Source organism: Ceratotherium simum, chromosome 24 (genome assembly GCF_057802395.1).
Source record: "Ceratotherium simum simum isolate JZ-2026a chromosome 24, ASM5780239v1, whole genome shotgun sequence".
In the NCBI taxonomy this organism is placed as follows: Eukaryota; Metazoa; Chordata; class Mammalia; order Perissodactyla; family Rhinocerotidae; genus Ceratotherium; species Ceratotherium simum.
Genome location: NC_141923.1, coordinates 34,315,771 through 34,329,644, shown reverse-complemented (window position 1 = coordinate 34,329,644; position 13,874 = coordinate 34,315,771). Strand labels below are relative to the sequence as shown.

The window sequence follows — 13,874 nt, the reverse complement described above, 5'->3', positions numbered from 1 at the left end:
AAAATCTTTAAAAAAAAAAAAAAAGAAAGGAAGAGTACATGCCACTGCCACCACCATCACCACCCACCACACATACACACTCACACACACACACACACACTCATTCCCTCCTTCAGGGGCAAGAGGCCTAGGTTCACTCCTGTCCCAGGAAGGGCTGCTTTTCCCCTTCCTCCGCCACCAGGCCCTGCCCTGGAAGAGGCAATAGTCGCTTTTTTCTCTCTCCCACCCCTGCCCCCCAGCAGGCGCCTGCTGGCCAGGAAAGTTAAGAGTCCACAGGGTACCTAAGGTGGGCCTGCCCAGGCTCAAGGACAGCCCTGGCCCAGCCAGTGTCCACTGCCGACCTAACTGGGAGAGGCCAGGCGGAGTCAACGCGGAAATTCAGCTTACTCTCCAAAAAGCTTACTGAGTGCAAGGAACCAAAGGCAGCCAAGCCTCAAGAAGCAATATCCGTCTCTGCCTCCCCAACAAGAAACGCTCCCAAGAACCAGACTCAGCGTTTTCGGAAGGATCCAACCTCTCTCTGGCAGGCGAAACATCCCCTTCTAAGTGGTCATCTGCCTTGGTGGCGGTGCTTCTAGCCAATGGGACCCCACCCTTCCCAAGGTGACAACCTACCTATTCTGCACGGCATCGGGGGTGTAATGAAGACTCAGGTGGTGGGAACTACTGATGACTTCCTGTTATACTGCCTTTTTTTTTTTTTTTTTGGTGAAGATTAGCCCTGAGCTAACATCTGCTGCTAATCCTCCTCTTTTTGCTGAAGAAGATTGGCCCTGGGCTAACATCCGTGCCCATCTTCCTCTACTTTATATGGGACGCCTCCACAGCATGGCTTGATGAGCAGTGCGTGGGTCCGTGCCCGGGATCCCAACCCACGAACCCCAAGCTGCCGAAGTGGAGTGTGTGAACTTAACCACTATGCCACCCGGCCAGCGCCTATATACTGGCCATTTTAATACCCATTTCCCCTTAACAGCCCCCCAAAAACATAAGCACATCAGATCCAGGTGAAACCACCCCCACTCCCAGTGCCCTGGTCTGGGCCCCTCATCACCTGGAGACTCCCCTCCAAGCCTGTAATACTTCATCATACCAAGCCCAGACAGGTGCTGAGAGGCTAGGGCTTCAGGAATTTCCTGTGGGAAAAACGAGCCTGGAAGCACCCAAATGACTCACCCAAAGCCAGGCTCACTGGAGTGCCATGTGCTATGTTCCCCCTCCACTATAGGGGCACCTCAAACATCACCCAGAGGAATTAAGACCACAGGCTAAGCAGAGAAGACTGGAAGCCCCCGTACCTCAGGTAGGCACAGCTGGCCCCTTGTCAACAACCAACACGCTGGGCCAACAATGCAGAGAAGTACAGGCTCCTTGGCAATAAACCTCCTTCCCATCCCCTCTAAGCTCAGACTTCCAGCAACAAAGGGAGCTTGCCATTGGTTTAGCAGCAGGAAGGATGAGAAGAAACCAACCAACACCCCTCCCATCTCCCCAGCATCATCTTCAAGGGACAAACCTACAGGGAAAGTAAAACTAGCTTCACCAGCAGTGTTTCTTGAAAAAACGGGGTTTATTGATTTTTAAACTGCAAATAGTCGTTACAAAAAGTTTTTTTTTCTTTTAAATAAATTCACACAAAGAAAGAGAAATAGAAAGCAACGGTAGTGACCAGCAAGAGGAATAATAATTACATTCATCTTAATGTGTGTGTGTGCCAGTTCTGTTTGCATTAACGTTGGAAAACTCCAAACCTGGAATCCAGAACCTCAAATCTGCAATCGGAATGTCTTGAGATGGGCACGTGGAAGTCAAAGGGTTTCTTTTTTTTTTTCCCTTTTAGAAGCTATACATAAAAAGTTGTTTTCCTTCTGTACTGTCACAGAACTTTTACATACATTCTCAGTCCTAGTTGTGAAAGGCCTAAAGAGAAAGAAACTCAATTTGCAGTCCAACACAAAGGGGAGAAATTTCTAAAATAAATAATCCAACAGTTTTTTGCATTTTTTTAAATTAATTTTTCATTTTTTTAAAATAAAATAACCAAAAAAAGTGTAAAGTTACAAAAAATGTCGTTGAAGAATAATATATTAAAACTGTGGAAAAAAAGGAAAAAGACACGTCACAAAATTTTAAGATTAATATGAAGATCATAATTTAACATAAAAGAATATATTCTATGGATTTGTCATCCCGATAAATATGAACAAAATTAACAAAAAAAAAGCATAGTTTGGCAATAAATACGTTTTGATAAGTTAAATAAGCTTTTTTATATTGATGTGCAGTGACAAGCAAAATTTTTGCTCTCCAATTTCTGAAAGTTATATGAAGTTTTAAAACCCAGGGAAAAAAGCATGGCGTGAGTGCTCTAAGGATAGACCTACGGTATTCTAGAGCAAAAACCATTACACCTACTTCTACAGGAAATCGTTTTACACAGATACTGTATGTATGTGGAATGAATACCATTAACTGCTCACCCCTTACATGTTTTTTTTTTTTAGCTTTTCTCTCATTTTTTTTTGTTTTTTTTTTTTAAAGATGTCACATATGAACTGGGGAACTTTTAGCACCAAAATCAAGTCTCTCATAGTCCATCTAGCTTCCCCTTCCTCCCCACTTAAAAAAAAAAAAAAAAAAAGAAAAAAAAGTTAAATCACAAAGTCCCACTTATGTCACAATCTTCGTCCGCTTTTTGTCTTCCTCCTGCAGACCTGCACGAACCCAGGCCAGGTTAGTCAACAGAGGTTCGGGTCGGGAAGAAAAAGGTTTTTGAATGTCAAGATAGGTTTCCCCAAAAACCTAAGTCTGGCAACAACTCTCCCAGGAGGGTTGTGGGGGGCACTGGAGAGGGGAGAAGGACGTGTGTGGGAGACTGAATAAGGGAAGGTGCAGATGTGTGGCCAGCGGAGGGAGCTGCTGGTTCTGGGTCCCCTCCCCCTCCCCATGGGCAGAGGCTCTGGGAGGCCCACGGGTGCCCTCTGGCGCTGAAGAGGTAATGTAGTCACAGTGACAAAGTTAGATTACAAGGCACTAAGTTGCTTCTGTAAACTGTTACTGCTTTTTCTTTTGTGATTTGGCACTTAAGGCTTAAGCCGAAAAAAAGGCATCTACTGACAAATATGGGACTTGTCTGTTATGTGTGGTAAGTGGGCTATAAAATCGAGGGGAGGGGGTTTCAAGCCAGAGGAAGCTACTGACAAATTGACTTGTCCTTATATTAGGGGGGTTAAATGGGGAGAGGGGAGGGGGCATTCCAAGGTTCTGGGGAAACGGGGTTGAGCTTAACCTTGTTAATGTAAGGGCTGTGGGGGCGGGGGGGGGGAGGAGGGGGTGGGGGTGCGGGGTGGGGGTAGAGTAGGCAGGGGGTCCCTCCCTACCCTGCTTTAGTCATCTGAGATGGAAAGTCTGCTGAAAATGGGCAGGCGTCTTGAGTTGTCCAAAGTGGGGGAGTCTGAGCCACTGTGGCTGCTGCTGGAGCTGCTCAGATAGCCCTCCTGGTCCGAGAGCGAATCCTGAGGGCTCGGGGGAGAGTCAAACATGTGGGGAGACTCGGACATGGGCCGGAAGAGGAAGGTGGTTGGGGAGCCACCCCCGGGCAGCCCCATGCTAGGGGCAAAGAGGCTGGCCAGCTCCTGGCTGGAGAAGGCAAAGGGGTTATTGGTGCCATCAGGCAGGGTGGGTGAGCCCAGGAGGTCGTCTGCGCTCAGGATGGGGGGTGGGGTGATAGACGTGGGGCTGTCCAGCAGCCCCGTGGCAGCAGCGGTGGCAGCGGCACTGGGAAACCCAGCAAAGCTAAAGCTATGCTGGAGGCGGGGACGGTCAGCGGAGAGGTCCCGGGCCCCCGCCAGGGCGCGGCGCTCCTCGGCGTTGTGGATGAAGTGGCAGCGGGGCCCATAGGGGCAGAAGCCGATGGTGTGGAAGGTGCGGCACAGCTCCGTCTTGTACTTGGGGTGGCGGGTCAGGCTTCGGAGCTCATGGATGCCGTGCGCAAACTGGCACTTGTCCCCGTACTTACAGGCACCGTTCTCCTCGAAGGGGCGGCACAGCTCCGTCTTGTAGCGGCTGGAGTTGACCTGGCCGCTCCCTGGCTGCTTCTGGGTGGGCAGCAGCCTCTCGCCCCCTTCTGAGAAAGAGCGGTCTCGGAAGCGGCTGTCCCGAGAGCTCAGAGCTGGGGCCGGCTCACCCTTGAGGCTGCTGAGGAGCTGGTTCTGGTGAAACTTGGAGCTGGGCAGAGTGACCGAGTGCCTCCGGGGGAAGCCCCCACCGGCCGGGGTGCCCACCGCCTTCCTGTCCAGCAGGCAGCCCCCTGCACTGGGAGTACTGTAGTTGAGCATCTTGTTACCCTGCAGGGAAGAGAAGGAAGAAAGAGAACAGTTAGTGACGAAGGCCATCCACTAGGCACACAAAGGGTACCCACTAAGGGCAGCACCCTCCACAATCAGAAACACCCCACCTCTCTCAAAGGACCCACCTCTGCCCTGGCAAGCCCCCCACCCTCTTTCTCCCATAGACCAGCCACCACCTGGGTTTACTTTGGCCCCATGCATAAGAAACCACAAAATCCTGGCCTTGTGAGAAATTGTTTGATGCGGGCACCCTACTCCATGCGGACCCCTGGAATGCACCCCCACATCCTGTCCCCAAAGCTTTCACTTTTATCCATAAAAATCCAACTTCTTTACCTCCCAAATAGATTCCTCAGCTCAAAATATCCCACACAACTCAGACTGCTGTAGATTCCCCCTCCTCCTAACAAAAGGGAGTAAACCTCAGGAGACTATGAACTTGGTCCCCTTTTAATCAGTCCCTGCTTAATTGACCTCCATTCCACGACCCAGCCTCCTAAGACTCAACTTCCTCCCTTCAGAAGCGTTCCCTTCCTTTAGCAACAGGTTTCCAGACTGCCTCTGCTTTATCTTGCTGGGGAGAGTGGGAGGAGGAGGAGCACAAGGAGAAATCCCTGGTCTGGGGGATGTAGGGGTAGACACGGGGGAGAAGGATGTGATTCCTGAAAGTAAAACTCACTGCCCCATGCTCCAGGAAGGGGTGCCTTCCACAGTGATCTCCCCCACCATTCCCTGCCCACTCCCCCTCCACTAGGAAGATGCCTTTGCAATTAGTCTTCTGGCTGCAAGAGCAAGCTTGGATAACAGCTCCACTGTTTAATCTTTAACGCAAAGCTGCAGGTGGGAAGTAAAAGGAAAGCAACAAACCCCCCCCCAGTCAATAGTGGATTTGGAGGAAGGGGGGCAGAGCCACAAGCAGGTTGCTGTTCCAATGGGACCTCGGTCACCTGCCCAAACTGTACCCAAGATTTGGAAAGGGTGTGATGAGGGGACCTGGGAGTTGGCCCCCAGCCCATGTGGGTGTCACTGTGCAAATTCTAAGGTTGGTCCCTTAGGATCAGCTGCCGGGGATCAGGAATCTGTAACAGCAACCACCCCACGGAGCGGATTACAGGAACCGAGTTGAGAGCCGGTTCCCAACAATGGGGTTCATTTAAAAAGTCCTGCGGGGGGAGGGGGTGAGAGAAAGAGAATCAGACGAAAGGGCGGGAGAGCCGGGAAGAGAAGGAAACAGCGCGGAGAGCTCAGGCAGCCGCCAGGGCAACTGGCGTTTTAGAAAGCGCAGGGAAGGCAGAAAGCTTCAAACTTTTTTGATGTTGCTCTTCAACTCCACGGCGTCCCTGCACCCCAACCCTGCAGCCCTGGGGCTCTGGCAGTTGCGCCGACTGGAGAAGCAAGCTGGGAAAAGAGAGCAACATGACCCGACGTGTTTAAAAGAAGGCAAAACACTTTAGCAATTAAAAGTAGCCTAGCAGCTTCCCTCCTTCAAATTGGGGAGAGAGGCTGAAAAAAATCTAACACCCATAGGCTTTTGCTATGTACACTTAAACCGCACTCCTGGAACATTCCGGCTTTAAAACTTGCTTTTTTTCACCCCGACTGGCAAGCTACACGGCTTTAGGAGGCCCCTATTAAATCCTTCCTCGCGGAGACCCCTGAGCTCAGGCCGGCATTTTGTCGTCGTGTCCCCCCACCTCCTCCAAATCGATGAGCTGCGGTCCGCCAGAAAACACTTAAGCGGGTCAACCTGAGCCCCACCTTCACCCCAAAGTTTGCAGCACGATCGGCTATCACAGGAAGAAGCCTGGCTGAGCTGCGACGAACTGAAGCCCCACTGCAAACTTGTCTTGCAACATCTTTTGAATCACAACTCTCCGCCTTTTTCTTGCAGATTTCCAGCCCCTCCAGAACAGACGGATAAACCCCCAGGAAAACGTCGCCCCGAGACTCACTTCCCCGAGGGACCCCCCCCCCCGCCCCGACCCTAGAAGCCGGCATTGTGGCTGGAAAGCCTCGAACCCCTCCCGACGGCGGCGGTACCCAGAGCGCGCACAGGGAAACCAAGCGGACAGCGAAACCGGGCTCAAGCAGCAAGTCACGGACAAGAGAATCACCGGAAAATTGCCCGAGTCCTGCCCAATGACCCGCGTCCCCCGGGCAGCCCCGCCATGCAAACTTCGCCCCCCAAAACTCTGGTCTCCAGATTCCCATGTAATCCCCGCCAGGAACTGTTAAACTCAAAGGGTGGGGAGGAAAGGGCCAAATTCCTTTAAACTGGAGGGGAAAATGGGGAGGAAAAGAGAACTATCTCGCCTCTCCTCCTCTTCCCCCTGCCTTCCAAGACCTAAACTTTTGGGGATTCTTTCCGAAGGCAAAAGAGAAAAGAAGACTCAAAAGCAAACGCTCCGCCCTACTTTACCTTGCATAAAACTTCGCTCAAGTCGAAGATGGTGGCAGACACGAGGGTGGTGGTCATCCTGGGCGCTCGCGCGGGGCAGGGACGAGGATCTGATGTGTCTCGAAGGTCCCGGTGCGGGGAAGGCGCAGCCTCCGGCTCTCGGGTCTGGAGTCCCACACGCCTGCTCCCGGCGCCCCTCGCCTTTCTGACTCTCCCGGGCTGCGGCGCGCGAAGCCCAATTTATAAAGTTTCAGATTTAGTGGGCCGGGGGAGGAGGAGCTTTAAACTTATTTAAATAAGGAAGAGAAGGGAAAAAAAAAGTTGATTGACACTGAAGTTGAATCAGCCATGCGGTCAAACTCGGGAAAAAAAAAAAAGAAACTTTCAAAAGGAAGAAGGGGGAGGGGAAACGAGGAAAGGCGGCGAAGAAAAAAAAAACCCCACTGCGAGCCGCGCACAACTTTTTTTTCTTAAAGAGGAAAAGTTTCGACTCCGCTCGCTTCGCTACCCCGCGTTGGAGGCGCCCGTCTCTGGGGCCGCGCGGGGCGCAGAGGGGGAGGGGAGCGCCCCCCCCTTTGTCAGCCTGCGAGCGCGGCTCTGTGACATCACTCATTCCACCCTCTTCGGGGTTCTTGTTGTTGTGTTGTTGTTTTTCGTCGGGCAGGAAGGCAGGCTCGACTTTCTCTTTTTGCAAGCAGGAGCAGAAGTCCATCCTTAGCGCCTGGGCTGCAGTTTCCATCTTGAGCAGATCTCGCTTGAAACTTCTCCAAGTGGCCGCACAACTTACTCTTTTCCCGAGTTCTCTTCCGCACTCGGCTCCTCTCCCCAAACCCGGCAGGAAGAGAGAAGATTGGATATTTGGGACGCACAAAGCGTTGAAGTCTAGGATTTTATGTTTTTTTTCAGAGGGGAGATGGCTGGGAGGGGATCAGGGAGGCTTTTTTTCCCCCGGGAGGACCCGGCCTGGCGGGGGCGAGCGCAGAACGGTTTAGCGCGCCGCACGCGTCTACACTCGCGCTCGCTTTGCAGCCGGCACTCTCCGAGTGTGGGTGGGAGGGGAGGACGTCGCGAAAAAGACCACCGCCCCGGCGGATTGTTTTTACAGGCCTGGGAGTGGTATTTATTGCACGCATCCCATCTGTAAACTTTTTTCTAGAGAAAACCTGAATCCTCAAGAACGCCCCTTCCCCCCATTCAAAAGAAAAAGAAAAAGCCACCCAGCAACGCACAACTTTCCACGCGCGCCCTGAACTATGGGCCGCGCCGAAACTCCCCCCTTCCCCCCCACACACATCCCTAGACACTTGAACAATGAAAAAAAGTGACTTTGGTAAGACGGAAGGTAAAGAGATGGGGGGAGGCGGCATTTTTAACTTATTGTTGCTTCTCCCCCGCCCCCACGGGAACGGAACATATGGCTTGTCACGCTGCGCTGTTTTGGCGGGATGGGGGGAGGGGGGGTATGGGATCCTCGAAACCGAAAGGCCCCCAATTGATTATTATTCCCTTAAAACCTGTAAAATATATATTTATTTACTGTTAGGTTCAGATGCCCCTCCACCCACCCAAATAAAAAGTTGTTAACGTGTCCGCCACCAGCCCCCCAGCCTTCCCCAGGGTGCCGGAGTGCAGACGAGGCGGAAATCGTGGGGCTGCCTTTCTTTCCTATTTCCCCGCGTGCCCGGCCGCCTCCTCGGCCCTCGCACGTTTCTTCCCAGCACTCGAGGCCGCGGGGTCTGTTATGAAACCCTGTGCGCTGAGTGGCTAAGAGCCGGTTCCATTGCGATGTAATTAGGTCACCCCATTATGAGCACGTTTCTTTGGAAAGGACGGGGCGGGTGAGCAGAGCGGTGGAGTCGCACTCTGACCGCGACTGACCCCCCACACACACACCCCCACACATTTTTACTGCATTTCTTCTTTATTCGTCAACCTCCGAGCAAATCCAGGAACGCCTTCCAAATCACAACTGTTTTAGGAACCTGTTGTTTTTCATCTTCGCGAAACACAGCTTTGCTGCAGCTACGAACCTACGTGATCCCCAGCCCGGTCTGCTTTTATTTGTCCCCTCTGACTTAAATTGATGGCCCCATTTTTAACCCAGCGGCTGCCCCTTGCTTTTTCTTCTTCTCTTGTCCAGCCGCCTGTTGCTTCCCTCCCCCTGCTCCCATTTTTCAGCTTTTCTTGAAATCTGGCAAGCGCCAGAAAGGGAAATAACTTCCATCCACCTTAATTTAAATCATTCAAATATAGGTTTCTTTCTTAAAGGGATGTTTGCTCGCTCCTCTCCCCCCAGCTCCAAGAGGGGAGCGGGGCGGTTTCGTGCAGTTTCTTGGTGATGAGGTAATGAGTTCCAGATTTCAGGACAGAGTAGGGTGCGCATTAAAACCACAAGGTTAGTCTGCGTCCTGATGTGAAGCTATTTCGGGTTTTGATTCCCCCACCCCCCAAAAAAAAGGCCGGTTGGTCTTTAACTCTGGCGGGTTCGGGAAGCTCTGCTGGGGGGACGAGGGAGGGGTGGAGAAGCGGGGGTGGAGAAGCGAGGGGGCTGGGGACCCGGAGCGGGCGGGGCCGTCTTCCCAGCCCGGAGCCCGGCCAGGCCCGCACCCGCTGTCCCCGCTCTCCGGGTGGCGTCGCTTTCCCCCCACCGTGGCTGCGGGACCGACCACAAGCACCATCACGCGCCCTCGGCGCCTCGGACGGGCTAAAAAGTCTCTTTTTTCCAAAGAGAACGCCGATTCCTCGAATTTCCTTCACTTTTCCAACTCCCGGAGGGCGCTCCCCTCCCCCGCTCCCGGGGGCGCGGGCTCCGCGGGGCGCGGCCAGCCTGGCCCGCTCACTCCGGAGTTGTTTACCGGCCCCGCCGACCGGCCGGGTTTGTTCCAACTCCCAGAGCCTGTCTCTATAATTAAACTCTTTTTTTAATTGTCGGGTTGAAACGTCATTTCGGGGACTTTCCAAGGGTGAGGGAGCCGAGGGGAGGGAGCGAGGCTCCTTAACCCTTCGCTGACCCGGCGTCCACGCTGCGGCGGGCCGGGGAGCAGCATCCAGCCGGGCGAGGCGGGATGGGGGTCTGGGGGCCGGAGCCGGCCTGCCCCCGCGCAGACGTGCTCGGCAGGTGCCCGATGGTGGCGGGAACGGCGGCGAGCCACGACCCGGGCAGGAAGCCCGATGGAGGCGTGCGCGGGCCTCCCCCGCCTCCTCCGCTCTGCAGTCAACCCTGTGGTTCCTCCCTGCCGGGCCCGAGAGACCGCCCCGTCACCTGCACTGCCGCTTCCGACCGGGGGGCGATGGACCAGGTCCTCCGTCCCAGGCCTGACTTCTGGGCCCTCCTCACTTGCTTGGAGCCGGTCCCCTGGCGAGGAGGGGCTAGCCAGGTATTTTTGGCTTGGGGGCGTTAGGTTTTGTGAAAGGGAGAAAGTGAAAGTCTTCGGAATTAGGGAAGCGTGACGGATATATTCGTCGGCAAGTCTGGAGCCTGGGCCCACCTCGCGGCAGGTGAGAGTGTGGGGCGCCAGGCTGCTGACCCTAGACGGCCGGGCCTTGTCACCACCGCCCTCCAAGGCACCCCCTTCCCAGTCCCCTCCTGGCCCTGGTTGCAGCACAGGACCTGCCATCGCAGATCCCTGCGATGCTGCACTTCCTTCCCGGCTTCAGGGCATTTGCAAAATCCCCCGAATTCTTCGGATTGGGCCCCGCCCTTCCCCCAACCTCTGCTACCTGAAACCCTGTGACAGCCGCAAAGTCCCAGGAGTAGAGAGAGGGAGGGCCAAGAGTTTCCTGAGAGTACCTGGTTTAGATTCACCTGTAGTGCTTGTGGAATGCAGATTCCTCAACTTGGACCCAGACTCGGTGAATCAGATGCTCTGGGCTGGGGTCAGGAATCCGAACTTTTAGTAAATGTCCTACTAGTGACTCAAACACTAGAGTTTGAGAAGAAGTGTTCCAGGCCTTTGAAGTTGGGCTGTTCTGGATCCAAATCTTGGCTCTGCCATTTTCTAGCTGTGTGACTTTTCAAGACACTAAAGCCTCAGTTTCCTCATCTCTAAAATAGGGATAATGATACTGCTAAAATTGGCTGGTAAAGGGCCTAGTTTCTGCCCAGCTGGACCCTTGTATATGCCTAGCCATTGTATGTCAACTAAGCCATTCTTGGGCCCTCATTACACCGCAAAACAAATTCTGGGGGGTATTCACTTTGCAAAAGTATTCTTCAGTATAGATGCCCATGAAAGTGTCAACTGACAGCTGTGCTCTAGATCACTCTCTGGCTCCCACCCCTAGCCCTGGACAAGGCAGGCAGGCCCCGGGGCCTGGGAAGGGAGAGAGGGCACTGGCCTGGAGCCTGGGGAAGAGCAGGTGGGTCAGGATAAGGTGACAGGAACCTGCTGCCCAGCTGAAAATTACCTGATTGTTGTCACAACTATTTCTGAAAACTAGATTAGTGATCCGATGGACCCTGATGGTAGGAACAGCCAGACTCTTCTATCTTTCAAAGTCCTCAAACCCTCAGAGCACTTGGTGGGCTCAGCTACCAGTATTCTCTCCAAACCAGGCAGAGGCCTCAAGAGAGGGCAGCTGAGGTCTACTGGAAATGCACAGTGTCAGGAACCTAGGGGGTGTAGCTCAGGGAGCCTGCCACCTCCTGTTAGGATTACTGAGAATCCAACCCCAGCACTAGCACGGCCCTGGGGGCGGGGGGGGGGGGTCTCATTACCTTGCATTGGGTCATCTAAACCCTCATTCTTAGGTCAACTGCTGTAACACTTTCCCTGCAGAGATGTTCCACAGTTCTGTTAAGTTCCCAGGCTAGCCCATAGCTGCACCACCCCCCTTTCTTGCCTGGGCTTGCCTAGAGATACAGGATAGCCCATGAGTTTTGAGTCACCTAGACTTCGATGGGAAACCCAACTCTGCAAGCTGGTCACCAGTTGCACAACCTGTAGCAGGTCACTTAGCCTCTGGGATGGTTGGGAAGATTAAGCTCTTTCCAACCAGTGCTGAGCTCAGACAGCCATTTGCCCTCCAACCACTCCTAACTGCTACCAGTTGCTGGTGGTTGCTGCACACCGCTCCCTGGGGCTTTGCTCAAGAGGGTCCTTTTGCTGGGACTTCAGGCAGCTCCCTGAGCAAGGAGATGCCTCTCTCCCAGTGGGGAGTACAGCCTGCAGCACTACGGCATTCTAACTGCATTTTATGGAAAGTATCTGTTTACTCCCCACTGAACTATAAACTCCTTGAGGGCAAGGGTATCTCTATTACCTGGGCCTCAGGAGTAGGTCCTGAGTAGATGCTCAGTAAATTTTTCCAGTTTCCGTGGAACCCTTGCTGTTGAACCCATTAGGATACTTTGGTGACCCTAAATCTAGCAGCAGGAGTAGAAGAAGGAACTACAGAGATTCCAGGAGTGGGAGGAAGGGAGGGCTTGGGCTCTGAAGGAAGAGGAGATGGCAGCCTTAACACTGGCATGTTCAGAAGGCCAGAGCAGGTATCTCAGGGAGGCTGGGCTTCCACAGCTTGCCCAGGACATGTGCGGCTGTTAAGAGGCAACGTAGTCCGATGGAATGAGCACTGGTCTAGGAGTCAGGAATCTTGGATTCTAGAGCTACTCTGCCTCTGGTTCAGTGGGTCATTCTCTCCTCTGGGCTTCAGTGTTCTGATCTGTAGATGGAGAGGGCTGAAGTATACTGGTGGTGCTCAAACATCACTCTGAGCAGAATGACCTGGGGAGCTTTTAAAACTATACAAGGGCCGGCCCCGAGGCGTAGCAATTGAGTGCGCGCGCTCAGCTGCTGGTGGCCCGGGTTCGGATCCCGGGCGCCCACCACTGCACCGCTTGCCGGGCCATGCTGTGGCGGCGTCCCATATAAAGTGGAGGAGGATGGGCACGGATGTCAGCCCAGGGCCAATCTTCCTCAGCAAAAACAGGAGGATTGGCATGGATGTTAGCTCAGGGCTGATCTTCCTCACAAAAAAATAAAAACATAAAACTACAGATGCCCGGTTCCACCGCACCTCCAAAGGTTCTGCTTCAGTTGGTCTGGGGTGAGGCCCAGCATTTGTATTTTCTAAGCTCCCCAGGTGATTCTATTATGAAGCCAGAAACACTGGATTTGGTTATTTTGGAGCAGTGGTTCTCAAGCGAGGGGTGATTTTGCCCCCCAGTGAACATTTGGCAGTGTCTAGAGACATTTTGGTTTGCCACCACTGGAAGGGAAAAGGTCAGTGCCACTGGCATCTAGAAGGTAGAGGCTGGGGATGCTGCTAAACATCCTGCAATGCTCAGGACAGCCCCCCACAACAAAAAATTATCTGGCCCCAAATGTCAGTAGTACCAAGATTGAGAAACCCTATTTTAGAGGTTCTTTCCAACTCCAAGATTCCTGCGTGCTTATTTAGGCTCCATCCCTCTTCCCGCAAACCTTTCTCCTCATGGCAGCCCAAGTGATCTTTTTCAAAACCTAGATCTGATCTTGTGTTACAATTACCTAAAACCCTTAGTGATCCATCCCTCTTAGAATAAAAACCAAACCCTAGTCCAGCATAATCTGACTGTCTTTTACTGCTCCAGCCTTGACTTTCATACCCACTCCTCTCCCCCCACCACCTTCCCCATCCCCCAGGGCACTCCCTGCGCTCTAGTCAGTTGCAGATGAAAATGAGCCATCCTTCCTCCTGCCCCAGGGCCCTGACACATGCTATTTCTTCTATCTGAATTGACCTTCCTTTGGCCCAAGTAAATTCTAAATCATTCTTTAGAACTCAGCTCAAGCATTGCTTCCTCAACCATTCTTGGCGCCCCCCTCCCCCCATCAAGGCAAAGTGTCTGTCTGCTCTCTTGTGTCCTCATGGAACGTTCATTTCCTTCAAAGTAGTTATTTCAGTTTGCGAGTATATATTCATTCCTGTAACTGTTTTTTTACTTTTTAATTTAACATACAGTAAAATTGACCTTTATTTGGTGTACAATTCTATGGATTTTAACATATGAATAGATTCGCGTAACCACCACCATGATCAGGAAACAGAACAGTTTCATCACTCCCAAAAAACTCCCTCCTGCTATCGCCTTGTAATCATACCCTCCCATCCCTTACTCTGGCAACTACTGATTTGTTCTCTATACT

At 52.8% G+C, this 13,874-nt stretch overlaps 1 protein-coding gene across 1 annotated transcript; it reads right to left on the bottom strand.

Annotated features, from left to right (window-relative positions):
* Window positions 1-1,549: 1,549 nt before the first annotated feature.
* On the bottom strand, window positions 1,550-7,055 carry ZFP36L1 (ZFP36 like 1 zinc finger CCCH-type). The gene is made up of 2 exons (XM_014784329.2): window positions 6,769-7,055; window positions 1,550-4,346 (listed from the first exon to the last, which is right to left on the bottom strand). The coding sequence occupies exons 1-2, from the start codon at window positions 6,823-6,825 to the stop codon at window positions 3,387-3,389; spliced, it is 1,017 nt and encodes a 338-aa protein (XP_014639815.1). The 5' UTR covers window positions 6,826-7,055; the 3' UTR covers window positions 1,550-3,386.
* Between the last annotated feature and the right edge of the window lie 6,819 nt (window positions 7,056-13,874).

Bases quoted from the DNA above. Each gene is read 5' to 3' on its own strand.
- ZFP36L1 (XM_014784329.2), bottom strand. From the start codon at position 6,825: ATGACCACCACCCTCGTGTCTGCCACCATCTTCGACTTGAGCGAAGTT. The intron at 4,347-6,768 runs GTAAAGTAGGGC...TCTTCCCTGCAG, and splicing joins TGAGCGAAGTTTTATGCAAG to GGTAACAAGATGCTCAACTA.